This window comes from Trachypithecus francoisi, unplaced genomic scaffold, assembly GCF_009764315.1.
Source record: "Trachypithecus francoisi isolate TF-2019V2 unplaced genomic scaffold, Tfra_2.0 Lachesis_group0, whole genome shotgun sequence".
NCBI classification, from domain to species: domain Eukaryota; kingdom Metazoa; phylum Chordata; class Mammalia; order Primates; family Cercopithecidae; genus Trachypithecus; species Trachypithecus francoisi.
This window is the reverse complement of record NW_022681453.1, coordinates 62,178,323-62,205,565: the sequence shown is the minus strand read 5'-3', so window position 1 is coordinate 62,205,565 and position 27,243 is coordinate 62,178,323. Positions and strand designations below refer to the sequence as shown.

The 27,243-nt window shown below is 61.7% G+C and overlaps 1 protein-coding gene across 1 annotated transcript in view; it reads left to right on the top strand.

Annotated features, from left to right (window-relative positions):
* The window catches only part of PLXNA1 (plexin A1), a 55,107-nt gene that overhangs the window by 5,237 nt on the left and 22,627 nt on the right, over positions 1–27,243 (top strand). Inside the window, exons 2-15 of the mRNA XM_033210915.1 lie at positions 7–1,275; positions 2,830–3,012; positions 14,727–14,867; positions 16,001–16,101; positions 16,274–16,397; positions 16,479–16,632; positions 17,472–17,571; positions 19,166–19,280; positions 23,237–23,437; positions 25,294–25,390; positions 25,466–25,659; positions 25,766–25,917; positions 25,994–26,114; positions 26,463–26,599. Coding sequence (XP_033066806.1) covers positions 25–1,275; positions 2,830–3,012; positions 14,727–14,867; positions 16,001–16,101; positions 16,274–16,397; positions 16,479–16,632; positions 17,472–17,571; positions 19,166–19,280; positions 23,237–23,437; positions 25,294–25,390; positions 25,466–25,659; positions 25,766–25,917; positions 25,994–26,114; positions 26,463–26,599 — 3,071 coding nt within the window. The 5' untranslated portion in view covers positions 7–24. The remainder of the gene's footprint in view (positions 1–6; positions 1,276–2,829; positions 3,013–14,726; positions 14,868–16,000; positions 16,102–16,273; positions 16,398–16,478; positions 16,633–17,471; positions 17,572–19,165; positions 19,281–23,236; positions 23,438–25,293; positions 25,391–25,465; positions 25,660–25,765; positions 25,918–25,993; positions 26,115–26,462; positions 26,600–27,243) is intronic.

Sequence of the window (27,243 nt, the reverse complement as noted above, 5' to 3'; positions counted from 1 at the left end):
ACCCAGGGCTGAAGCTTCGGCACCATGATGCTCACCCCAGCAGGACCAGAGCTCCGAGGCCCAAGGCCCCAACCTGCCATGCCGCTGCCACCGCGGAGCCCGCACGTGCTCCTGCTACTGCTGCTGCTGTCACTGCTGCCGCTGCCGGGCATGTGGGCTGAGGCAGGCTCGCCTAGGGCAGGCGGGGGTTCGCAGCCCCCCTTCCGCACATTCTCGGCCAGTGACTGGGGCCTCACCCACCTGGTGGTGCACGAGCAAACAGGCGAGGTGTATGTGGGCGCAGTGAACCGCATCTATAAGCTGTCGGGGAACCTGACGCTGCTGCGGGCCCATGTCACGGGCCCCGTGGAGGACAACGAGAAGTGCTACCCGCCGCCCAGCGTGCAGTCCTGCCCCCATGGCCTAGGCAGCACGGACAATGTCAACAAGCTGCTGCTGCTGGACTATGCCGCTAACCGCCTGCTGGCCTGTGGCAGCGCCTCCCAGGGCATCTGCCAGTTCCTGCGGCTGGACGATCTCTTCAAGCTGGGTGAGCCACACCACCGTAAGGAGCACTACCTGTCCAGCGTGCGGGAGGCGGGCAGCATGGCGGGCGTGCTTATTGCTGGGCCGCCGGGCCAGGGCCAGGCCAAGCTCTTCGTGGGCACGCCCATTGATGGCAAGTCCGAGTACTTCCCCACGCTGTCCAGCCGTCGGCTCATGGCCAATGAAGAGGACGCCGACATGTTTGGCTTCGTGTACCAGGATGAGTTTGTGTCATCACAGCTCAAGATCCCGTCCGACACGCTGTCCAAGTTCCCGGCCTTTGACATCTACTATGTGTACAGCTTTCGCAGTGAGCAGTTTGTCTACTACCTCACGCTGCAGCTGGACACACAGCTGACCTCACCCGATGCTGCCGGCGAACACTTCTTCACCTCCAAGATTGTGCGGCTCTGTGTGGACGACCCCAAGTTCTACTCGTATGTCGAGTTCCCCATTGGCTGCGAGCACGCAGGTGTGGAGTACCGTCTGGTGCAGGATGCCTACCTGAGCCGGCCCGGCCGTGCCCTTGCCCGCCAGCTGGGCCTGGCCGAGGACGAGGATGTGCTGTTCACTGTGTTCGCCCAGGGCCAGAAGAACCGTGTGAAGCCGCCCAAGGAGTCAGCATTATGCCTGTTCACACTCAGAGCCATCAAGGAGAAGATTAAGGAGCGCATCCAGTCCTGCTACCGCGGCGAGGGCAAGCTCTCTCTGCCATGGCTGCTCAACAAGGAGCTGGGCTGCATCAACTCAGTGAGTACTGCAGGGGCGACCCTCCTCCTGCGGCCCCATTCCCTCCAGGGATGACAGCGTCGGTGTCAGATGCATGCTCAGTGGTGCCTGCTTCGTGCTCGGCCTGGCTTTTGGCTTGGCCGTCCCAAAGGCTCAGCTAGGTGGGGCTGCCCTTTTCCATCCCCCAGAGAGTGGGTTTGGACCCAGGGTGCTAGCCCCAAAGGCTGCTTCCAGCCATGACGCTCTCTGGTGTCTCAGAAGATGGGATGATGAGGCCCTGCTGGCGTAGTCCACAGCCCCCAGTCAGCTAGGGGCCAGCCACATGCCTGGTCCTGTGCCTGGTGCTTGCCTGCTCTATCTTGTCCCCCATCCTACAAATGATCCTACAAGATCAGAGAGGTGGGGTAACTTGCCCTGGGTCAAACAGCAAGTGAGAGGCTGGAGCCAGAGCCTATCAGGTGAGCCCAGACACCATTTCCATGGAGCATTTGCATCCCCCACGTGGCCCTGGTGGCACCTGCCCTCTGGGCGTCTGCCTTTGCCCAGCAGTGGGAGCTGATGGTGCTCTGGTACAGGCCATAGTCCATACCTTGCAGAGACTCCCTGACTCCAGGGAGCCACAGCACCCCAGCACCTGTCCCAAAGGCACAGCTAGGGCTGGGCCTCTATGCTGCTGCCTTTCAGGGAGCATCTTGTTCACACTCCTGGGCAGGCTCAGAGGGCATGGGCCTTGCTTAGGGTGGAAAGTGAAGGAGCTGGGACTTGGCCCAGACCTGGGACCCCCGAGGCCAGGTGCAGGGGAAGGCCTGGCCCTCTCTAGCTGTAGTCTCCCATGTCTGACCTGAGGGTGATGCTGGTTTTGTCCTCAGGGCAGAGTGGGACTGCAAGGGCCCCTCAGCCCTTTCGTCTCATGCTCACTGCCTGTGTGAGGCAGGGCCCATGTGTGCTTAGCAGATGCAGTTGTCTACCCTCCCCTTGGCTTTTCAAGGAACATGTTTTCTCTGCACCATACAGATGAAGACACTGAGGCTTGGAAGGGCAGCGCCTGGGTGAAGCCCCACCACACTCTGTCTTTGTGCCCTGCCCCAAGGCTGGGGTCTGCTCTTTCCTCCCTGGGGACAGTTCCCACTGCCCCCTCCCACCTGTTCATTCCGTGTGGCCTAGCCCTGACCCAGCCTCCCCTGCTCCTTCCTCCTGAGCAGCCTGGCCTCTGCCAGCGAACCCGCTGCAGACGAGGACCATCTGCCCCATTTCTTCCCACACCCCTTCCCTGCCTGCCCTGCCCTCTCCTTAGGCCTGGCGGTGGAGCAGCACCCCCTCCACGCTGGCCCCCAGCTGCTCCGGAACCTCAAGCTATTGATTGCTTTCTCGTGCTCTTAGCTGGGAGCCCGCCCTTTGCCTTTCAGGTGTGACCTGCTTCCTCCTGTCTTAAACCCTCTCTGTCTGCACATCTCCTTTGGGGGCTACCCCCAACCTCTCTAGAAAGACAGCTGCACTCCCAGCCCTGCCCAGGGAGGCCCAGTCCTCCAGGAGAAGGTGCCCAGGGAGTGGCTCTCACCCTGCCCCTTCCCACAGCCCCTGCAGATCGACGATGACTTCTGCGGGCAGGACTTCAACCAGCCTCTGGGGGGCACAGTCACCATTGAGGGTACGCCCCTGTTCGTGGACAAGGATGATGGCCTGACTGCCGTGGCTGCCTATGACTACCAGGGCCGCACTGTGGTATTTGCCGGCACGCGAAGTGGCCGCATCCGCAAGGTCAGGCCTGGGTCGGGTGGGGTAAGGAGGGGGCTTGGAATGCAGTCCCTGCCTGGGGCAGGAGCAAAGGCTTGAGGCCGTCCCAGGTGGCGGGCCCAGTGCTGCTCTATGCTGTGGGAGGCTAGATCTGACATACGGGGGGCAGGGGGAATGTTGTCCTACACTGGGCCCAGTGACCTTGAAGGGCTCCATTCCCCTCTGTGCCTCTGCCCATGACTGGCCCCAGGCCTGCTAATCTAGGACACTTCGAGACCACGCAGGAGCCTGTGCAGGGGCCCAGGGATGCTGAGGCTGGGGCCGGCTCTCCAAGGGCACTTGCTGACCTCCTGGGGAGGCTACTGTGTGTGGGTGGTGAAGGCAGGCCTGTGCAGCCCCCTCCCCTCTGGGCTCTGCTCCCCAGCCAGGAGATCCAGTGTCTGCTGCCTCAGCACTCTGCTGGGCCGGAGGCCTTGGCCCTGCCTCTCCCCATCCCCTCTACTGGGCCAAGGGCAGGGCAAGGGTAGTGCCCCCACCTGTCTTTGGCTGGTGCTTGAGGAGCTCCAGCATGCAGCCCTGGGCCGGCCCCACGGTGGCAGGATGAGGGCTGGGTGCTGCAGGGATGGCTGTCTGGTCTTCAGGGTTCTCCTTTCCTTCTCCAGAACAGTGGGCTGGACAGAGGCAGTGCAGAGCTTCCTGGAGGGCATGGGTGGAGGGGAGCTGCCTGGGCTGGGGTGGCCACCAGGCTGGCCTGGTGTGGAGGAAGCTCGCAGAGAGACTGAAGGTTGGGGATACCTGGGCACCCCAGAAGCCCAGTGGGCAGTGGTGGGCCCTGGGGGTGCATAACAGGTACCAGAGGCTGGTGCCAATGCAGATGTGGGCCTGCAAGTGGGGCTGGGCTGGGGGCTGGCCAGCGCTTGCAGCTCTCAGCCCTGTGCCCAGTGTTGGGAAGGGGGCCTCCCATCTCTGCCATGGTAGTTGCCCTGGGAATGGTGGGGAGTCCTGCCCCTCCCTGGCTCTGTGATCTCTGGGAGGGGATCCCCTGCAGCCTCAACTTCCCCTCTGAGAAATGAGCCAGATGTTCAGGCTCTGGGCTGGGGTGGGGGTTGCTGGTGGTCTTGGGGCCAGTGGGGGCCCAGCTGCTGACTATAGGCCCCCCAGGGTGGGGGTGCCCTGGGGTCCTGTTGGTTCTGCTTACATTGGCTATGAGGCTGAGGCTGATGAGGGAAATCCTGTGACCCCTGAGTCGGGTTCTCTGCTGTGACCTCCCTCTTGGTCCCCATGTAGGGTGCTGCCCTGTGGCTCTGGTATGAGGTCCCCCCCCCCCGTCCTCCCAGCCTGCACTCCCTCTCCTCACACTGGGAGGCACACAGGGCTCTCGAGTGCATGGGGTGGGTGTTGGGGTGGGTTTTGCCAGGCAGAGGGCCATTCCTATGTGGAAGCCCAGTGCAGCAGCTTAGAGACATTTCATGGGGCGCCCCAGAGCCTGTTATCCAGCGAGTGAACAGGTTCCTCTAGCCCTACCCTCTTCCTGCTGCCCAGCACTCACTCTTTTGTGCCCCAGGGGCACTGTTTAGATCGGAGCTTTGCTGGGGGAGCAGCAGGACGCACAGCTGTTCCTCTGGGTGCCAGTTGGCCTGTCTCCCTGCCTTCTCACCCCAGTCCCACAGAGGGAAACTGAGGTACGGAGCATGGAACTGCGGAGTTGGGCTTGGGCCCATCTATGGGAAGAGGCTGCTTCTGGGATGAGATTCTACCAACTCTTCCCCTCCCTCCTGCCCCTACTCCTTCTCCCAATTTTCCCCTTCGTACCCCGAGTCCCAAGGAGGGCCATTCTCAGGGAGGCAGGCAGGGGTGGAGTCTGTCCTCTGCTCCCTGGACCAGGCGCCTGCTTGAGCCTGGCTTTGTGGGCAGCTGCTGGAAGATACAGCTGAGAAGATGGAGGCTGCATCCTCAGGGCCACATGGCTAGTTCCTTCCTGGTGACCCTGGCCAGGCCCCCACCCTCAGAGCCCCAAGTTCTCAGAGGCTCTAGGTGCTCATACCTGCCTCCCAGTGCCCATCCTGGGTAGTGCCTCCCTCCACCACCAAATAAGTCTGGGCTGGGTGCCGTGGGCCACATGCGAGTGGATGGCACCCTTTGGGAGCATCTGGGGTCAGCTGTGCCCAGGGGTTCCTGGCCTGGCAGAATCTGTAATCAGGGACTTGGGCCTGAAGTTTGTTCGGAGGCCCCCCCCAGGAAAGGCACACCTCTGCCTTGTCCTCCTGGATGCAGACACGGTCATGTCAGTGAAGAACCTGTCACCTGTACTCCTTTACCCAAATCCACCTGCTCTCAAACTGTCCAGCAGCTGGCCATGTCCCATGCAGGGTTTTTGAACTTCAATGTCATGCAAATGGCTGCATGTCAGCGTGGGTCCCAGCCCTCTCCCGCCTACTGTGTTGCCCTGAGCAAGCCATCCAGCCTCTCTGAGCCTTGGTGTCTCCTCGTACCATGCGGACCCGGCATGCTTGTGTGGCCTGGGGTGTGTGATGAGTGCTGACCGTGCGCCAGCAACCCGCAGAGGCCTCATAGCAGCCTGTCATCTGTTTTACAGGTGGGGAAACTGGGTGCTCAAGGCAGGTGCTCAGGGCTGCTGGCTCTTTCCTCCCTTTCTGTGGTTCCTTGGAGGAGGCTGGGCAGAGTTCTCTCTGAGGAGCCCCTCGCCACCCACTCCCACCTGTGCTACAGTCCAAGACCCTCGCTGTCTGGCCAGCTCCTGCCCTTGGACCTGGGTGGGGGCACCCTGCATGGGTGCATTTCAGGGTGGGTGCCTGTTCCATCCTGTCTGCCTCCCTAGTTACCGTGGGGCCTTCAAAGCCTAACTTCCCACCACAGGCCATATGGGCAGAGGGTGCCCTGGGTTTGGAGCCAGGGGCCAGGAGGAGGGGATCTACCCTCACTTGTTCTGGGGCCTGGGTTCGAGTCCCACTCTGCTTGCCTTGGCTCTGTTATGTCCTGCAGACTCCACCACGAGGCCTCTGGCCTTGCTCCGCTGTGAAGGACGCTTGCTCCCTGCCGGCCACACAGGCTTCTTGACCTGGCCTGGGAGCAGCAGAACTTCACTTCTCCTTGTCTCTCCTTGTCATCCTGACCCAGCCTGTGTGTGGGGCTGGCTGTGGTCCAGGGTCCAGAGCCAGGGTAAGGAGGGCCATGCTGAGCCCCGCCCCCAGGCCGCCCTGCCTCTCTCTTGCTCTCAGGGCCTTGGGAGGGGCCGGACCCCCGGGGCTCCCTCTTGCCTGTTCACATAGGGCTCCTCTTCCCCTGAGGCAGCTGGCCTGGCTGTGCTCTCAGAGCTCAGGGCCCCACCTCCTGCCCTCTCCACTTGGTCTGCTGGAGCTGGGCCCTGGGGACCCCCAACCCATGCCTGACCCAGGGGCAGGCCTGCCAGGCTGACCACTCTCCCATCTTTCCCAGGCCGGTCCTGTCCGGACTTTAAAAAGTGTCTGGGGAGCTCCGGAGACTTGGCTGGCCCCAGGCCAGCCCCTGCCAAACTGTTGTGTAAAATTGTAGCCAATTAATTTAAGACCTGCCAACTTAGGCTATAAGGCCAACTGGGGGTGCCCCTGTCCCCCTCCTTTCACCAGAGCCCTGCCTGGCACCTGCCCCACCCCCACAGAGGCAGCGTCTCCCCCTGGGATGCCTCTCTCAGCGAACTTCCTGGGCCCTGCTCCCAGCTCCTCCCGTGGCCTCTGGGGACCCCAGGCCGTGTCAGGAGCTCCCAGGAGCAGCCCCTGGTTCGGGTCCTGTAGCATCAGCCCAAGTACCCCCATGGGAGGGGAGAGCACAGGCCCTGGCCTCCTGCAGAGCAGGTGCCATCCTCCTACAGAGGGAAGCTGGGGAGAGCCTTGCCCTGTGGGCCGGCTGAGGGGCACCCGAGGCCAACCCTGCTCTGGTCCTGCTGCTGCTGCGGGGCAAAAGGAGCCAGCCTCTGTCTGAGTCCCAGCCTGCCCATTCTGGAAATGTAGGCCCGACTGTCCAGGCACCCGGTTTTTCAAGAGATTCTGGAAACCTGTGTTTTGTGTGAGATCTCTTGATTATTAAATGTTGGCAACAAATCCACATTTTAAGAGAGTATAACAGGACCAACTCAAGCATCCCTTTGGGCCACCAGGACCTGCACTGTGGCCCTAAATAGCTCAGGGAAGCCACCCACCTGGGTTATGGGGCATGGCCCTGGTGAAGCCCCATCCTCTGGGGCCTTGGTTTCTTTCCCTGGATGTTGGGTACGTCTGGGCATACACCAGGGAGGCTTGGGGCTCCAAGTTCCTTCTGGAGCTGGCCCCTGATGAGCCATCACAGCATCTCCCTGTGGCGGTCCCTGCACGGAGGCTGCAGCTGCAGTCCCCTGTGTGCGTCCTGGCCTGGCTGGCCCCTGTCCCTGTGCTCATGGGCCCTCAGGACTCATGCTGTGGCACCTCCTGCAGCTTGCCTGGTCCACACTACTCTTCAGCACTCCTGGGGGTTCCCAGTGGCGGGACCTGCAGCAGCTGGGTCTCTGAAGTGCTTAGGAGGCCTGTGGCATTAGTTGCCATCCATGAGCTTTGGGAATGGTGGCCTGCAGGGCCTGGAGCTGGAGTGAAGCCTCTGGAGCCCTGCACAGCATTGGAGGTGTCCTCTGCCCGGCCATCTTCCCCTCTGCAGATAGCTTAGCACCTGCTGTGTGCCTAGGCTACCTGGGGACAAGGAACACCTGCCCCCTAGGCCCTGCTGCTCTAGAAGCTTTCAGCATGCTTTAGAGGCCTCTTTACACTCCCCTCATACCCCCTGGACCCCAGGCAGGATTTTGGAATTTATAAGTTCTGGAAGTTGAGTGGCATCTCACAGCCCACGCAAGTGCAAGGCAGTTGGTGGCAGGTGCCCACTGTGGGGCTGGCAGCTTGAGCCTCATCAGGTCTCCAGTGAGCTTCCCTGTCAGGGTCTGTGCCAGGGATGTGATAGGAGACCGTCCTGAAAGAGCTGGAGCCAGGGGGACAAGAAGTGTGCTGGCCACAGGCAGCCCTGACCCAAGGGAGGTGCAGGGCAGGACTGAGCCCCCAGCCCCGCCACGGGGAGGCTGCTGTCCCCCACCATTGAGTTTCACCTTGTGTGTTGTTGAGTGAGGGACAAGGGGAGTTGATTTCAGTGACTTGCCCTTGAAGCCTGCAGTCATTCCCAGGTACAGCCTGTGCTGCACTGTTGGCATTCTTGGGGGATGTGCCCCTTGTGCCTGCAGCGTGTAGTCTACTCCCGAACCTGCAGGAGGGTCCCGCGCCCTGCATGGTCAGCCTGTAACAGACACCACATGGAAGTGACACACATGGAAGCATGCATTGGGGGTGTGTCACGGGAGAGCGTAGGCACCCACCATCCCCAGCACCCTCTCCTGGTCCTTCCCTTCCCAGGGTGACCGCCCTAGCCGGCTTTGTCAATGCTGTGTGCTGCTATGTGGGCTCTGGGGTTGAGTCATCATCTTTTGTTTGGCAAGACTCTTCCTTACCTGTGGGCAGCTGTGGTGCGTGCCATGTCCTCATGTTGCGTGTTTCAAGGACACATGCCTGTGCATCCTGCCCACTCTGGATGGCCATGGTGCTGTCAGTCCTTGCAGGCTTGTTGTAAGCACGACTGTGTGTGGATTCCTGTGGCAGAAGGATGGATTTCTGTTAGGTTTCAGCCTGGAAGCCAGGCTGTGGAGCCTCTGTTGTTCTGCCTTAACTCTCTGGGACCGCCTCTGCTGCTGCTGAAGGACTTGGTGGGGGCCTGTGGCAGTGCCCCGCAGCATGCGGGGTTGATGGGCACGAAGAACGTGCTCTGGGGCGGGCCACGGGGTCCGTCTTTGCTGTGCCCCTGCCAGTGGTCTTGGTGGGATGGGGCAGAGCCAGCTGCCTGTCGTGGCTGCTCTCTGTGGGGCCTGAGTGTGTGCTGCCACTCTCCGCCCACACTGGGCCAGCAGTCCCAGTCCCCTTTGGGGAGCCATGCACGGTAACCTGTCGACATCTGTGCTTCCTGGTGAGCGTGTGCCACCCCCTTTCTGCCTCTCCTGGATGTGGTTGGCCACACTGGGCCGAGCCATGAGGATGTAGGGAGCGACAACCTCCTGTTCGCCCTGTGGGCATAATGAGTGCTGTCCCATAGCTAGTGGTGCGTGAGGGTGCATAAGCATCCCTTCTGTTTCCCAGCGGCTGGCAGGGCCACCCATGGGGCATGCACGGAGGGCCCTGGCCAATCAGGCCTAAGTCCAGGCACGGGTCCCTCAACACCGTTGATAAGATGGAGGCAGCAGTGGCTTCCCCATGCCCCATCTTGTGTGTGCTCGGGCTCATGACCAGCCTGGCAGGGGCGGCCTCGTGAGTATCTGCACTGGGCAGTCACCTTCCCCCACGGGCACATGGGGCCTGTGGTCCCAACCACAGCAGAGACCACGGTGTAGGAGGCCCTGCCGGTGCGCAGTGGGTATAGAGGCTGGAACAACCCAGGGGGCGGGGTGGTCTGCTGGAAGGGTGTTCTGGGGACAAGGAACAGGAGGGCCAAAGCTCAGAGGTGCCCCCATGGGTGCTGGGAACCGCATTGTGCCTTCTGGGGTTTCAGGGGCTGCCTTGGGCACACTGTGCTTGTGTGGTGGGTCACTTCACCAGAGAAGGTGGCAGGACCAGCTGGATGTGGGGGTAGGTGCTGATGTGGGTCTTTGAGGGCCCAGGACCATGGGGTGGCACTAGGGTCAGAGCTGGAAGTGGCATTGCGGTCACAGGATAGAGGAGACAGGGCACCAGGCTTCTGGTGGGTTTAGAGAAGACACTGGGGCAGATGGTGCCTGCTGCCTGCATCCCCAGAGGACCCGTGCTGGTGACAGTCTGGCTGTGGTGGGGACTATGACCAAGCCCCAGGTTAGCCTGGAGCCCAGGCAGTAGTATGTGACCGAGGTGGTGCAGTCTATGGTGGTTCATGGTGGCCCCACTAGGTGTGGCCTCACCAGCTGGGGCTAGGTTCCCCAGGCAGCTGTGCACATCTGCCCTGCAGCAGGGCCAAGCAGACATGCCCTTTGAAACCATGAGCTCCTGAATTCCCGCACAACTCTGTGAGGTGGATGTTGGCAGATGAGACCAGGGGTTGGGGAGGTCTACTCCTTGCTGAGGGGTTGCTGCTGGGGCAGGCTGGAGCCTGTCTAAGGCAGCCCTGACTATCCTCCACTTGCCACGACTCTGACCTCAGTCTCTGCTCTCCCCTGTGTGCTGGGGGTTGGGGATGGAAGAGATGGGATTCCTAGGACACCCTCTCTCCCAACAGGTGTGTCTAGCCTGATTCCAGCCCTCAGGCTTCCTGCGAATCTTGTTTTAATTACCCAGTTACTGCCAAGAGGAAATCACTAATTGCTTTTCCAGTATCCAGTTCCTCCTGGCCTTTCTGAGAGTGGTGGGGACCCAGGAAGGAGGCCTAGAACCTGTCCACAGCCAGAGGAGGGGGCAGTCCTGTGAGGGGTGAGGAGGGTCCGGGAGTGGGTTCACTGGGGCCTATCTCAGCTGTGCAGTTCTGGCTGGGAAGGGGAGGGGCAGGTGGGCTCTGTGCCCTGTGGGGGTCCTGAGAAGTGAGGGCAGCAGAGGCTCCTGTCCCTCGAGCAGCCCTTCCTGGGACCCCCTCAGGCTGGGCACGGGTTTGGCAGCTGCCTCTGCAGAAAGGCTGATAGGCGTGTGAAGTCTCCACGCATGGGCACCTCCCTAGCTGCTGCCCCTGGTCTTTGCCTGTTCCCACCTCATCCTGTCCTTCTCCCAGCCCTGGAGCCAGGAGGCAGCTCCACAGGTGCATCCCCACCTCACAGGCAGGGGAAGGGCCAGGCCCCTGCCTGCCATCATGGGGCACGCAGAGCCAGGCAACTCCCCTTGCCAGGTCAGAGCCAAGCCGGGCAGCCCCCTGCCTCCTGGCGGCTGGGGCGCGTGCCGGCCCTGGCACTTAGCCTGGGTGCCCCAGACATCCTCCCGGCACCCCCGCCTGCCCTCAGCCCGGAGAATGGGCCCTTTGTTGGCTCTGGGCGGGACGGACAGCTGACCTGGCCGGGCCCTCAGCTGCCCGCCTGCAGCAGTTGGCCAGGGCTGTGGTGGTGATAGGAGTGGGTACAGCCAGCAGGGCCAGCCTGGGGCCTGCAGTGAGCCCTGCCTGCTGTGTCCTACGGGCAAAGGGATGGACCTACTCCCTGGCCTGTCTGTGGGGAGGGTCAGGTGAGCCCTATGGCAGTGGGAAGTGCTCAGTCCAGGAGTGAGGGCCATGCCTGGCCTGGCCCGGACATGGAGAGGCCTCCGGACCCGGCGCTTTGGGACTGCACTTTGGTCTCAGCTCAGAGCCCAGGGTCGACTCACCCATGTGCATGTAGGACAGGGACCCAGGGTAGACGGTCCAGGCAGAAGTAGGTGGGGGCATCCTGTGTCCCCCCAAGCTAGGGGTGGGTGGGGGCCTGGTGCAGCCGAGGGGCATATCCAGGGAGGCTGCTAGCTCTGCTGAAGCCCCTTGGGTAAAGGGGAGAGTCCTCTCAAGCATGGGGCAGCATGCATGGGCAGCGCCAGCTCCTGCTTTGTGCTGGGAGGTGGGAGGGCGGGCTGTTGGGGCCAGTCGTGGAAGGTTCTGTTGGTCTTTGGGGAAAGATGTGCAGAGCAAGGAGGTGACAGCTGGGGGAGGATTCCAGGGCATGCCTGTGGCCCGGCCCCACGCCCGGGACACGTCAAGCCTCTCGTTTGCCCTGCCAGCTGCCCAGCTGCTGTGGGAGGGGCTTCTGGGCCCAGCCACCTCAAGGGTGGGCTGCCTCCAGGCGGGTGGCCCGCGAGTGGACAGCTGTGGCCAGGGCGTGGGCGTCGGCACGTGGACTCCTGGCCGGCATGTGCCCCGCTGTCCTGCCAGCCGCTCTGGCCTCAGGCCCACCTGCCGTCTGTGCCCCTGTGCTCCGGTTCTCCTGGAATGCCCTCCTGCCGGGTGCTGGCTCCTGCTTCCCACTTTGTGAGCAGCCTCTGTGCTCCTCCCAGGTGCAGTTGCGAGTCCAGGGCCCAGGGTTCCTCTGGCAGGTGCTGTGTGAGTCTCAGTTTACCTCCTGTCTGTGTGGTTTGATAAAGCTGGCTTGGCTACACAGGCCCTTCACCCTGAACGCTGGCTAGAACACAGACACATGTCCTGGGGACCATTGTCCTAGCTGGATGTCCTGCAGAACATGTGTGGGTCCACAGGGGCCCTGCTGAGTCTGGACTGTGGCGCCTCAGTGAACAGTGTGGGGCCTGTGCCTGTGTCGCGTCCATCCTTTGGCCTGGTGTGCTGTGCCGTGGTAGCCTCCTCAATGCTCCACTCACACTGGCCACGCCATGGCCTCTCTTGGAGCTCTGTCTCTCTGGGCCCAGCCTGTGTGTGTGAAGGGGTGGGGGTGGCCCAGTGCAGGGCAGGTGGGTGGACAGATGGGTACATGGCGGATGGACAGCTGGACGCGTGTGCTCCCGGCTGCAGCTGTCAGACCACCTGTCCGGATGGCATGCTGCTGGGCGGAGCAGAGCATTCTGGAGCCTGGGGCCCAGCCCATGGCTCCTATGGCTTCTTCCCTTCCTGGGACCCCTCCTTGCACCCCTCACCTACCGTTTCTTGCCTTGGAGCTGGTGTGCCCCCTGGATCTGCCCTTCCCTGACCCATTTCTTCACCCCTTGGTGTGACATCTGTGCCCCCAACCCTGAGTGGGTGGATGCCTGGCAGGCCGGGCCAGGGTCAGGCTCTGGCATCATGTGGCCCTGGCTCTTGGGGAGGCGGGTCATGTCCTTGTTGAGACACCTCTCAAGTACTCCCTGCATGCTGGGCCAGGGTCCATCAGCTTAGGCTGAAGAGGCCCTACTGCCAGGGGCAAGAGGAGCCAGGGGCCATATCCCCTGGTGCTGGTAGGGGATGGGGAGCTGGGGCTGGGCTTCACCACTGGGGAGATCCACAGGGCTGTGGGGATGGAGGAAATGAGAGGAATCGCAGTGCCTAACCGGGGTCTTCTGAGTTGGAGCTGCAGGTCTGCGCACTGGGCACGCCTGCCCCAGCTTCCACCCAGTCTGTGTCCTGCCCTCCTTGCCTTCCTGCCCCCACTCCTTGGTGGCTGTCTTAAGCCACTGGTCCAGATGTGTGGTTGGCTGCTCAGGTGTGGTGATTGCTGTGGGCCTGGCCACCCTGGGTTCCCCTGCTCCTGCCTGGCACACCTGGCCTGGTCCTCATGTAATGCTCAGAGCAACTCTGTCTGAGAGAGGCAGAGAGAGGTTTGGACCCAGGCAGTGTGGCCCAGAGGCTGGTCCTGGCTGGCATCCGCCTGGGTCTGAGTACCTACCGTCTGGCCACTGACCCAGAGCAAGGCAGGGGGTTTGTGGTGCTGGCATCCTAAGCGTCCATCGGGCAGGCCTTAGGCCAGTGGTCATTTTGAACAAGGACTCCCACTCCTGCTGTGGTTGCAGGGCAGGCAGGTGCGGGTGCACTGGGTGCGGGTGTGGGTGCCGTCCAGGCCCCACCGGCAGGGGTGCTGGGTGGCTGTGGCCTGGTTGCCCCTAGGCCGCCCGCTGTCCCTGCTTCTCTCCTCCCAGAGGCCATGGGCCATGCCCCTGCAGCCAGTACAGCTAGGCCCATCCTGGCCGCCTCCTCCCCTGCCCAGCTCTGGGCTCCACTCTTCCGGGTCTGGTTTGACTTAAGCCTGCTTGGTGGCGAGGCAGCTGAGCGGATGTAGGGGGTGGCCGGCGGCGCTCAGGAATGCAGCCCTCCCCCTCTCCCAGCCGACAGCCTCTTTGGCCCAGAAACACAGCGCCCCACCCTGGCTGGCCGCCCTCAGCCCAGGCCTGATGGATCGGGCTCCAACCAGGGGCTTTTGCTGGGCCCTGCTGCCCCCGACCTGCCCTGCCCTATCACCGTGAGGACACAGAGGAGGGGTACTGAGTCTGGGCCCAGGCTCCTGCCCTGAAGTGGAAGTGGAGAGGTAGAGCGGGAGCAGGAGCAGGTCAGGCTAGGAGAAGCAGGCCACAGCCCGCAGCCTGAGAGCCTGCCCTGGACTCAGAGCTGGGCAGACGTGCCCCAAGAGTCCCATCTCTGGAAAGCCCCCTGGGTCTCTCTGTTAATTAAATACATTTGTTTGGTAAAAGCAACTAAAAATACTTGCAGCATTGCAAGCTGCGGAGGAGAAGAGCTGGCTAATTAACGCCTGGTTTGTTTGGGATCTGGAATACATTTCCATGCCAATGAGACGCCCGTCCCCCTCCACTGCCTTGCTGGGATGCCCCCACCCCTAGGACACCCCATCCTGGAGTCTCCTGGTCCACTGCCCTAGACTTCCTGCGAACGCTGGCCTCTGCTCCCCACAACCAACATCCCTCCTTCAAAAGCCCAGCCTGGCCCCAGGGATGGCTAGGCACCCTTGGGACTCCTGTAGCCTTCACTCTGGGTGTGGCCGTGCTGCTCCATGGTGGGTGCTGGGCTGTGGTTGTCTCCAGGTCCCAATACCCCCTGGCCTCTCTTGACTGATAAAGGGGCTGAGTCCTAGACTGGCCTGTTGGGGTCTGAGTTTGCCCTGCACTGGGGCTGGAGCTGGGGTTGTGGAGAGTGAGTATGGCTGGCGCTGGTACTCTGCTCATGCATGTCTGGGCAGCTCGGGGAAGGGCTTTACACTCAAGACCCTCGATGGGGGGTGGGGTGGGTCAGGGAGTTATCAGCACAGCCCCAGTTAGGACCCCTTGCTGCTGCAGATCCTGGTGGACCTCTCGAACCCCAGTGGCCGGCCCGCCCTGGCCTATGAGAGCGTGGTGGCCCAGGAGGGCAGCCCCATCCTGCGAGACCTCGTCCTCAGCCCCAACCACCAGTACCTCTACGCCATGACTGAGAAGCAGGTGGGTGCTGCACCAGTCAGACGGTGTGGCTGAAGGTGAGGGCCCTTTTACCAGGAACCCCAGTCACAGAGCAGTAGAGGTGGGGCCACATCACAAGTTGGGCATCTGTGGCTCCTGGTGAAAGTGGTTTCAAGCTGTTCTGTGCTCTGCCTCCCTGTAGACTTGTGGGCTCGACTGGGTCTGCAGGGGAACTGGTCTGGTCACCAGGGGCCCTACAGCCTCATTGCTGCCTCCATGTTTTCCTGGGCTGGGTCTGGAATTCCCACCCCTCCCCTGTTGACTTCCTGACCACAGAAACAGATGTGTGAAAGAGCGATTTCAGAGGCAGGTGTCACTGGAGAGTTTGGGGTGTGTGCTGGGCCCCTGAGTCCTCAGGCCTAGGGCTGGGTCTCTGTCCAGTGGATCTGCCCATGGGGGCTGTGGCTGGCCTGGTCTACCCAGCCTGATACCTGGCCCAGTTCTGTAAGGCCATGGACTTGAGTCCCTGGCCTGGCCTGCCTGGAGTCCACCCCTGCCCTTTGACCCAACCTAGTAACCTCGTGGCAGCTGGAGAGTGGGCAGATGGGGCAGGTGGGGCCAGGTTGGGCACATCAGCTGAGGCCACGCCTCCCTCCACTTGCAGCTGGCTCGTTTTTCCTCTGCCCCTCCTGGGCACAGTGGGGTTCTGCCTTCCTGGGGACCTCAGGGACGTGTCTCCTTGGGCACTGGGATGCTGGGCTGAGCCAACGAGTCAGAGTGAGCTGAGGCCCAGCCTGCCCCTCTGAGTGTTGTCTGGACCTGCATTGGAGCTTGGGATTGGGACCCGCCAAGCCCATTGATCCCTGGGGAAGCTCAGAGCTGGGATGGAGTCCAGACAGATGGAGAGGAACTCTGGTTGAAGCTGCAGGTGCTTCTTTGATTGGTTTATCCCATATGGACTGTTCTTTCTGGCTGCTGCCCCCTGGGTTTCCAGGGCACAGGCCTGACCTGTGCGACCTGGCTGGCCAGGGCAGGGTTGCCAGATCTGCCTTTGAATAGACTGAGAAGTGCAGGGCCTCCCCGGGCTTAAGGAGAGCAGAATAAGGAGTCAGAGGTGAGGATGGCTGGGACCCCTGGGGTGGTACTGGAGGGGCCTGACACCTCCCCCACCCCAGGTGACGCGGGTGCCTGTGGAGAGCTGTGTGCAGTACACGTCCTGTGAGCTGTGTCTGGGGTCACGGGACCCCCACTGTGGCTGGTGTGTCCTGCACAGCATGTGAGTCTGGGCAGGTGGGCAGGGGCAGTCGGGGAGGGCCATGGTGGTCTCACAGTGAGGAGGGGGAGCCTGGTGCATGGCAAGCCACCCTGAGTTCTCTGCCCAGGTCCTGCCTGGCATGCAAGCCCTGTAAGTCTCCCCATCCGCCCAGCCTCAACCCCTCTGCCTGCAGCTGCTCGAGGCGGGACGCCTGTGAGCGAGCAGACGAGCCCCAGCGCTTTGCCGCGGACCTGCTGCAGTGCGTGCAGCTGACTGTGCAGCCTCGTAATGTGTCTGTCACCATGTCCCAGGTCCCAGTAAGTGTGGCACCCCAGGTGGTAAGCGGTGGGGGACAGCCATGGGGACCCTGCTCACCACGCCTCCTCCTGTCTGCCCAGCTCGTGCTGCAGGCCTGGAATGTGCCTGACCTCTCAGCTGGTGTCAACTGCTCCTTCGAGGACTTCACAGAATCTGAGAGCGTCCTGGAGGACGGCCGGATCCACTGCCGCTCGCCCTCCGCCCGGGAGGTGGCGCCCATCACGCGGGGCCAGGGTGAGTGGCCCCAACACAGTGGTGCCTGCTGCCTGGCCAGGTCCAGGGCTGCAATCCAGTTGCTGCCTGTTTAGCACCTCCCTTGTTCAGTTCCAAGGGCATGTTGGTGACACTCTGACAGCTGATATGGGGGGGGTTCTCATCACCTGCTGGTCTGGGAGTAGAGAAAACCCTCCAGGCATGCAGCCAGAGCGAGAGCCTTCCTGCCAGGGAGGTGGACAGCGGATACGTCCTTCTTAGGATTTATCTTATGGGCTCACCATATGTTTACAGTAGGAATAGACGTAGACACATGAGCATACTTCACCTCCGCTGCCATAATTATTGCTATCCCTACTGGCGTTAAGGTCTTTAGGTGTCCCATGGTGACCTAGAGGGTGGAAGAGCAGGGCAGGGTAGGTGGGATGAAGGGATCACATGGCAGATACCTGAGGTCTTGCAGGGGGCCGCAGGCTGGAGGTGGGAGCGGGTGAGGGGTGGGCCATGTGTGGCGCAGGTTTGGTGGGGGGACAGTGTCATGGGGACTTGGGGTGCAGGACCCCTCTGGCTGCCACAGCCCACTGGACAGTCGCTCTGCAGGCTCTTCCCCAGGAGCAGGCAGCCTGGGGGCCTGGGGAGAGTCTCACAGTTCTGAACCCCTCACGCTACTGAGCAGGAGGCAAGCAGGGCAGATCCTAGGCCCTGGTCCCCTGGGGGCTGAGGGGGCTGGATGCGTGTTTGACGTGACTGATGGTGGCAGCTAGGAGGGTCTCCAGGCAAGTCGTTCCCCTGTCTGGACTAGACCTGTGCGGGGGTCCTGGGCAAGCGGTCCTGGTGACTCAGCCGTGCTGCTCCTGCAGGAGACCAGCGGGTGGTGAAACTCTACCTGAAGTCCAAGGAGACAGGGAAGAAGTTTGCGTCTGTGGACTTTGTCTTCTACAACTGCAGCGTCCACCAGTCGTGAGTGTCCCTGGGCCCCTCCGCCCACCTGGACCTGGGCTACTTGCCACACCCCCGTCCCTGTGGTCCCACTGTGCTTGCTGTCTGCAGACCTGCCCTCATGTGGCCAGGCAGCAGATGGTGATTCTGTGACTGGAGCTCCCGAGGCCGGGTCCGGGAGGGAGGAGAGGTCACTGTGAGAGCAGCTTGCAGGTAGAGGAGCCAGCCAGGGCAAGGCCATGAGTGCAGAGGGTTCCTGAGGCTGGGGCAGGTGCACCAGGGGGCAGCAGTCAGAGTGGGCAGCAGTGCCTGCCACACAGGGATCTTGTAGGGCCCCAGCTGGCTGTGTATGGCTACAAGGGCACATTGTGCATTGTTGCCACCGTGGTATGGACAGTGGTCCATGGGCACTGGCTTGGAGGGGAGGCACTCAGGAAGGAGCTGAGGGCTGGTTTGGGGGCCTGGGCAGGGGCCCAGACACGGCCCCGTGCCTGCTGCTTCTGGTTGTGGGAGGCTACTGTTGGATGATGTAGCATCCAGGTCCCTTCTGGTTGGTGCTGGCCCCTGTGCAGTTCCCTGGCTTGGGCAGGGAGCATGTCTGGGAGGCAGCTGCTATGCCTGCTGCCCATTTTGGCTATGAGTACCCCCAGCCTCAGAGGAAGGGTGGGAGGAGTTGGGGGCCTCCCACGAGTCCCACTGTGAGCCCAGAGGAGAGCCCTCACTCCTTCCCTGACCCAGAAGACCCAGGCTGAGGCAGTAGGGTTTGGCCTCAGAGACAGGAGGTACCTGGCTTTTCGGGTATGTCTTTGTTTGTTGACTGACTCACAGATGGACTCTGTCACAGCTCTTTGTGGAGCAACTGCCGTGAGCCAGGCAGGCTTTTTATTTCCAGGATGCAGCATCTCCTGTCCCAGGTGGGGTGGGGGATCTCTGGGGCAGAGGCCTGGAGGGGGCCAGGGGCTACAGGAGAAGCAGGGTGGTTGGGGGAGCTGGCGGGTCAGGAGATCCTGGAGAGGAGATGGAGGTGGTATGTTCCTGGAGGCTGTTGAGATGGCAAGGTGACAGCCCTGTGCAAGGCTAAGTTGTGGGCAGAGCACGTACAGTGGCCAGCCTGGCAGACCCTGGGGTGTATCAGAGGAAAAAAGACAAGCTCCTGCCCTGGCGATCCTGCTTTCTGCAGGGAGGTGATGTGCATGACCCTGTCCAGCTCTGTGGCAGCACATGCTGCTTCAGTTTAAATCTAAGTTTGGTAAAAGGAGTCAAGACTTAAAATGAAGTTCCTTAGTTGCACTAACACATTTCTGGTGCGAGTATCCATGCCTGGCTGGCAGTCAGGTGATGATCAAGGCTCTGGAGGAAAAAGCGGCAAAGAGGAGAGGGAGCTTGGGGTCAGGAGGGTGGGCAGGCAAGACCAGCTGTCAGGGAGGTGTGAGGTGGCAGAGGGGCAGCCATACTCAGGTTTGGGGGAAGAACTTTACAGGCCAGGGGTAGTCAGTGCCAAGGCCCTGAGGTGGCACTATGAATACCAGCAGGGGCGGCACAGTGTCCTTCTGATCGTGGGTGACCCCACATGGTTGCGGTTCCCCAGGCTTCAGCACCCACCCTCTCCCTGCAGCTGCCTGTCCTGTGTCAACGGCTCCTTTCCCTGCCACTGGTGCAAATACCGCCATGTGTGCACACACAACGTGGCTGACTGCGCCTTCCTGGAGGGCCGTGTCAACATGTCTGAGGTAAGGCCGGGCAAGGGTGAGGCTCAGGTTTTCAGAGGTGGAGCAGAATTGGGTTGAGACATCCCATCTGGATGTCACCTGAGGCCTGGCCCCGGGAGCGCCTGTGGGTGTCTGGGATGTCAGCATGTGGTGCATGCACCACCAGCCTGGGTCAGTAAGGTGACCCTGGATGCCAGCTGGGAGGCCTGTGGGGTCACTGTCTTGGCCTGAAGCCAGGCCTGTCATATTTGTTGGTGACCCCTGGGTGTCCTTTGTGACACTCAGGGAGGGGGAGAAGCCTCAGATGAGTTCTGCCCCTGGGCCTCTGTGTGGGGGCTGCAGACACAGGCTCCTGGGTGCAATGGGGGGCACTGTCAGGCTGCAGAGCGGGTGTGCGCAGAGCCTGGGGTGCGGGTGCCTGGCTGGGCAGGCACAGGGGCCTCGGTGTCAGGCAGGGCTGGCCTAATGTGCCTGAAGGCTGGTGAGTTCTGGAGTCACCGGGCGCTGAGTAGTAATTGCTAGTAATTAGGTAGTAATTATTCCGGGCTGGGCAAGGCACTGGCTTTATGAGTAGCGGGCTATTCCTTTTGGAATCTGAGGCGCTTAAAGCAGGACAAGGCAGGACCCAGGGCCCACAGGTGCTGAGTGGCGAAGCTGGGGCTGGAGCTGTGGCGGCCCCCATACCCACGGCTCTGGCTGTGGGTGTGGAGCCAGGACTTGCAGCCAGGTCCCTTTCCTTTGCTGTGGACACTACACCCATTGGCTGGAGGGGGCAGATTCTGCTTGCCAGGGAGACCTTGGAGGCTGCAGCTGGGCTGCACTTCCCTGCCAGGCTGGGGACTGAGGAAGTTGCATGGTGGCCTTCTCTTCTCTGGGTCCGTTCTCACAGAGGCCCCCCGGCCCCCACCGTCACCCTCTGGACTGGACTTTTCTGTTCCCTGGCATGACATCAGGGCACAGGACAGCAGTGGAGGGTAGCCCGGGGCAGCAGGGACCACGGTGCCTGTGTCAGGATGACTGCCTATGACAGTGGATGTGTGGGAGCTAGGGACACAGTGGGGGGCTTCCCTGGGGGTGCGGCCCGCCCAAGGAGCCAGGCCAAGGTATCCTGGGGTGTGGGCAGAGTGCAAGGTGGAATCTGAGGCGGGAACTGGTCCTGGGGCCTCTCGGGCCAGGGAGAGCTGGGTGTGAAGTCACTGTGGGGTGGGTGTACAGATGCACTGGCTCTGGTGCTGTGTGCCACCTAGGGTTCAGGCGGTGGGGAAAGCACGGTGGTCATCAGGGGTGGTAGCAGGGCCCTGGGCAGCTTGGGGTGGTTTTGGGGCTGAGATAGCCCAATTCCTCAGTGGTGGCCTTCCCTGAGCCTTCCCTATCCATGCCATGAACTTCGGGGCACCCTTGGGGAGTGGAGGAAACAGACCCTGGAGTGGTGGCCCTGGGCCTCAGGGCATGGGGAGGCAGAGCAGGCAGGGCTGGGCTGGGGGGTCGCAGGACCGTGTGGGGAATGGATTCTCTCCACAATTTTTTAGCTTGAGTCCCAGATTCTTATGGAGCTGTTCCTAAGGGGCGTGATGTGAGTCCTCCCGGACTCAGGGCACAATGGCCAGTGGCGTCCCCACCCCTCACAAGCCCTCTTTCCATCTCTGTTTCTGGTGGGTTCCTCGAGCCACCTCCTGAGACAGGAGCATACTACATCCAGCTTCCTGCTGAGATAGCCAGGCCTAACCCCCAAGGCCACTGCCCGCCCACTGCCCCCATGCTGGGAGGGGGTCTCTGTGGCCCCTTCTTGGGCCTGCCTGCACACTGGGGTCTGTGTGTTTTGTCTGAAGGCGGAGTGGCCTGTGCATGTTGATGGGAAGGGCCGCCAGACTGAGCCCATGGAGGCAGCTGGTTCTGTGTGCCAGGGCCTAAGGGCTCCCACATGGAGCCCCCACCGAAGCAGAGCTCATGAGATGCACTAAGTCAGGACTTTCTCTTAGAAATGCTTGTTTCTGGACTCTGCAGAAAGGGCGGGGTGTGGTTTGCGTCTTCACATAACATTTGTGTGCCCTGCCAGTCGGCTCCCAGACCTGAGTAGGTCCGTAGACTCCTTGCATGAAGGGGAGGCTGGGGTCCCTTGAGGAAGGAGCCTGGTGCACTGGCAAAATGCACCCGGTTAGTCTTCCCCCAGCGTTTCCCAGAGGGACCTCCAGCCTTTTTCCGGGGAGACTATGCACTGGGGAAAAAGTTGTAATCAGAGCCTTTGGGGACAACTGGACCTGGCTCTGAAGAGGGACCTCCAGCCTTTTACCTGGGAGACTATGCACTGGGGAAAAGGCTGTAATCAGAGCCTTTGGGGACAGTTGGACCTGGCTCTGAACTGTCACTGATCCCAGGAGACCCATGCCACTGTGGGCCTGGGTCAGAATCGGGCCAAGTGGAGTCAGGTGATCACTGGAGTTTGAGCCCAGGCTTGACCCAGTGGGCCGCATGGGTACAGAGCTTCCTGGGTTCTCAGCTTGGTGTTGGGGAGGAGATGGGGTGGGGGTGTGGGGAGCACTTGAGAGGACCGGGTGTGGCCCAGACAGCCAGTCAGCTTCCTGCCCCTGGCGGAGGGCAGGAGTGGCGAGGGGACAGGCCAGCCTCAGGGTGATGGGGCAGGCAGGTAGGGGCCACATTGGCCTCGATGCCTGCTGGGCCCACACACTCACACTGGTGTTGTGGTGGGTGGTGCTTTTTCCTGGCTGGGACCTGGGTTCTAGGGGTGGGCCATGACTGAGACCTCATGCTGGGTGAGCCAGCTTCATGTCTTGTGCCAAGAGGTTTCCTGGACTTACAGGCACCAAAGAAGCCCAGGCCTCACCATAGTCGCCTTCTGGCTTGCTGCAGGCTGAGCTGCCTGGACTCCTCTGGGCATTTTTCAGTTGGGTGGACAGTGGGGGCAGCTCAGCTGGTGTCAGACTGACCATTCTCTAGAGCTCACGGGCAGCCTAGCTTGGACTGAAAGGAGTCTCAGTGCCCTGAGCCACCCGTTTTCATGGCTGGGGCCCTAGGGTGACAAGACCTGTGTCACAGTGAGACTCTAGCCTGAGCCTCAGCATGCAGAGTCACTGGGTGCACCTCAGACTGCCAGGGAGGTGTGGCATAGGTATGGCCACTGTGTGTGCCTGTGCCTTCCGGCTGCAGCTGTGGTGGGAACACACAGTTGCAAGTGCAGCCCCTAAGTTGAGGCCAGTGGCCCTAGCTGCAAGGTGCCACCACCTGCTTCTCCCTGGTGGACACAGGGGCATCCCTGCAGACCCAGAGATTAGTGGTCAGCTTGCCCAGCTGGGCCTTGTTAACTGCTTCCCTGGAGCTTCTGAGGGGCTGGGCCAGAGTCCAGGCCCCCTCCTGGGTCCTGGAAAATCTCTGCAGAGCTGGGCCTGGGCCTGCCTGCCTGCCTTGGGGGCTGTTGCAGGGCTTGGGGATTACAGCCTGTTTTCAGCATCCCTATTTAAAGCCCAGCTTCTCAGTGTTCCCAAGGGACCATCTCCTGAGGCCAGCAGCAGCCATGCTGCAAGGAAGCTGGGCCATTGCATCAGTTATTGTTGCCGAAATGCTGGCCCCAGAGGCCAGGCCTGTTTTTCTGCTGGGCTCTGGTTATTTTTATACACTCTCTGGGCCCCCAGTGCAGAGCCTGCAGCCCCAGAACCCCACTCTTTCCTGCCTCTGGGGCCTTTTCAGCTGCTGGCCAGATGGGGCTCCTTTGGTCTCTGGAATGGTGGGGGTCCTAGAACATGGGACAGGGCATTCAGGGGCCAGAGATAATAGAGCTTGTCTGGATCACAGTATGCAGTCACTGTCCCAGCCAGCGGTTCTCAGTTTGCCAGTGCATAAAATGGATACATTGGTACTTGGCTGGGAGCACCACAGGCCCAGTGCACATCTGGAGTGCAGTGAGGTGCACCTTGCTCACTGGTCTCCACCCCCGGGCTCAGCCAAACTCTTCTTATCCCCAGGACTGCCCACAGATCCTGCCCTCCACCCAGATCTATGTGCCAGTGGGAGTGGTAAAGCCCATCACCCTGGCCGCACGGAACCTGCCACAGCCACAGTCAGGCCAGCGTGGATATGAGTGCCTCTTCCACATCCCAGGCAGCCCGGCCCGTGTCACCGCCCTGCGCTTCAACAGCTCCAGCCTGCAGTGCCAGAATTCCTCGGTGAGGTGGCCGGGCCAGGGGCTGGGGGCCATGAGCTGGAATGGGCCGGTTATCCTCATGGCCCTGGGTCCTGGCGTGTGCTTGTTCACAAAGGGCGGTGCACATGCTCACATGTATCTCTGATGAGTCAGAAGCCACTCCTGGCTTCCCCAGGCCATTGCCAGGCCCTTCAGATGTGCCTGGGTCATGTGGGCAAGTGGGCTGCAAGGGGCCCATGCTGTCGTGGTAGCTGCTGAGAGCACCCAGATGTGTGGTAGGAGCAGCCTGAGTGTGGGAGTGGACAGCAGCCAGACTCATGGGACTCGCACACTGCAGTCTCCGTGGGTCCTAGGCATGGGCTGATCGTCAGGTCTGAGTGTGTGTAGGAATAGCCAGGTGGCAGCCAGCCTTCATCACTGTGGCTCCCGGAGGGCAGAGGTCAGGGTGCCAGAGTGCATGGTTCCGTCCATTCCTCGCCAAATGGAGAAAACACTCCCATTGGCCCACACTTGCACACTAGCAGACGGGTGTTGCCTGTGGTCCTAGAAGAGTCTGTGTGGACCTTCAGATTTGACACAATAGTGTTTGAAAAGCTCTACTGTCAGGTGCAGTACGTTCAGCGACAGGGGATCTCTATAGAGCCAGCTGTTTCCTGAGTGGTGGGGAAGTGGGGCCCAGTTGCCCAGCAGTTGGAGGCCTGGGCTGAAGTCCTGCACTCTCAGCAGGCCTGTGTCTCACCTGCTTAGGACAGGTGTGATCCAGGGAGCTGTGGGCTTCCAGGAACTCACTGCAGGGGCAGGTGGCTGGGCTGTTGTGTGGGGCACTGGGCAGTCAACAAGGTCTTGGCTGGACCCCATCCCCTGGAAGCCCTGGGGAGGGCCTTGATGGGGTCAGAGGTCTGGAGCCCTTTGGCTGACTCCTGGTCTGTCCCAGCAGGGTGGGGTAGGCTCTGGAGGATCACAACAGGCTTCCTGGGGCATGGTGGGTTGCAGGTCTGCCATGAGGATCACTCCTGGCCACCACAGCTATCTGGAGTTCCCTCTGCCGTCCAGCCTTTCCAGACATTTCTGCTGTATCACCAAGTCTTCGCCTGCCCTGCACCTTCCACCTGCGTCTCCCTCCCCACCCTCCCTTCTCACCAGGCCCACATTAATCTTCCCTTCAGCTGTGTTTAAAGGGAAGAGGGAGTATCGGGGAATTTGATAGGATCCAATTAAATTCCTGCAGATAAAATAATGATGAATTGCTGGGCCGCCCCTTGGAGACGCTGGGCTCCCTGCACCACCCCAGCACGGGAACAGAGTTGAGGTCATCCGAGGCAGAAAGTCGGGCACAGCTGGAGCCCTAGCCAGGCTCCCTGGGAGGGGCAGTTCCCCTGGGCCCAGCCCAGCCTTGTTGGGGAGGGGACAGGGAGCAGGGCTGCACCTGACAGTGATTCTGCCTGTCTCTGCCTCAGTCTGGGGATACAGATCTCCCACCTCAAGGCAGGGCATTCCTGGCCCATTCAGCAAAGCTACTGAGGTTCACAGAGCATGCGTATTCTAGGGCCAGCTGGGAGTCCTGATTTCCCAGCCTGGCTGACTGCAGGGAGTGGTCAGAGGCTGCCTGTGGTTGGAGGTGTTCTCCAAGGGGGTGCCACAGAGGTGACTGTGGGAAGCACAGAGGTTCCCCTGGAAGGGCACCTCATATGGTTGCTAGGCTGGAGAAAGGGACCTCTAGAGCCAGGAAGGAAGCCCTGTGTAGGGTGAGGGTGGAGAGGGAGCGGTTGTGGCTGCAGAAACTTGCCCCCGAGCTAGCGCTCTGGTGGCTTTGTGGACCTGAGGCTCCGGCCTGGAGGCCGCTTAGCTGGGAAGCCTGACCTCCCCATCACCCAACAGTACTCCTACGAGGGGAACGACGTCAGCGACCTGCCAGTGAACCTGTCGGTCGTGTGGAACGGCAACTTCGTCATCGACAACCCACAGAACATCCAGGGTGAGTGGGCGCCCGGGCGGGGTGGGCGGTGGGCGGGCCCGAGCTGACCGCACCCCTCCCCACCCCTCCCCGCAGCACACCTCTACAAGTGCCCGGCCCTGCGCGAGAGCTGCGGCCTCTGCCTCAAGGCCGACCCGCGTTTCGAATGCGGATGGTGCGTGGCCGAACGCCGCTGCTCCCTGCGACACCACTGCGCGGCCGACACACCTGCATCCTGGATGCACGCACGTCACGGCAGCAGTCGCTGCGCCGACCCCAAGATCCTTAAGGTAGGGCCCCCAGCCCTGCCCCACACCCCATGCCCCGCCCCGCCCCACACGACCCCAAACCCTACCCCCGGCGGGACGCCTGTACCCCAGCCTCTGCCTCCGGCAGCTGTCCCCCGAGACGGGCCCGAGGCAGGGCGGCACGCGGCTCACCATCACAGGCGAGAACCTGGGCCTGCGGTTTGAGGATGTGCGTCTGGGCGTGCGCGTGGGCAAGGTGCTATGCAGCCCCGTGGAGAGCGAGTACATCAGTGCCGAGCAGTGAGTGCAGCCCTGGGTGTGCGCGGGGCGGGACGGGGCGGGGCTCCTGCAATCCCTGAGGCCCGCCTGCCCACAGGATCGTCTGTGAGATCGGGGACGCCAGCTCTGTGCGGGCCCACGATGCCCTGGTGGAGGTGTGCGTGCGGGACTGCTCACCGCACTACCGCGCCCTGTCACCCAAGCGCTTCACCTTCGTGGTGAGTCTGCTGCCCTCCCTCTCTCCCTGTTCCCTGCTTCTCTGAGAGGGTGCCACTGAGGGCTCCTGTGCCTCTTCAGGGCCCCTTGTCTGGCCACGCTCTGCCACTGCTCTTCCACGGCCTGGGTGCCGCCCCTCCCCTCCTGTGCCTAGGCCAGCTCCAGGGCTCCCTGGCTCACCTTGGGCTGTGCCTGAGAAACCTGGGAGTACTGCCTCTGAAGTGCAGCTCCCAGGCATGCGGCCTCCTAGTTTGGGGAACTGGAGGGGTAAGCAGGCCAAGTGGGGCCTGTCCCCATGTGGCCCCAGGGGGACTTTCCTGAGAGCTTCAGCAAGTTCCCTCTTCCTGCAGACACCAACCTTCTACCGTGTGAGCCCCTCCCGCGGGCCTCTGTCAGGGGGCACCTGGATTGGCATCGAAGGAAGTCACCTGAATGCAGGCAGTGATGTGGCTGTGTCGGTCGGTGGCCGGCCCTGCTCCTTCTCCTGGTACGGGGTGCAGATGGGGGTAGGGGCCTGGCTGCCCCTCCTCCTGGTTCAGATGGTTGCATGCCCCCTCTTGTTGCCTGGGCAACGAGGCTGTGGAGAGCCTGGCTGGGGTGATCACTGTGAAACCCAGAGGCGGAGGTTACCATGGAAACGGGCTACCTCCAGAGTGGGAGGACTGGGCGGTGACGGGGGCGGGGCCTGCCTTTGGGGGGCGGGGAAACCTGGCTGCCTCTGCCCTGATTTTTCCCTGTGGGTATGGGGAATCCCTTGGGTACAAAGTAAGAAGTATTTTTTAAAAATATTAAGAGAGAAAACAGAAATCTTAACAAAAGCCCTGAGGCTTGAAGTGGATAATTTTAAATTAGGGATGATAATGGAACGTCCCTTTAAATATTTTCCTGTGGTAATTACCCGTTATCAGACTAATCATTGGTGTCTGCAGCTGAGGGGGCCTGGTGGCTGTGGGGCTCCTGGCAGTGGTGAAAGAGCTGAAGGTCCGGACCCAGGTGCGGGCCATGCCCGGCTGCCTGCCCAGTGGGGTGTCCCCGTGACACCTGGGCCAGCTCATCTAGTCTCCTCAGCCCCCTGGGATGCAGGGATAGGGCGACAGGTGCCAAGAGGGAAGGTGTCTGCCTGGCCCAGGG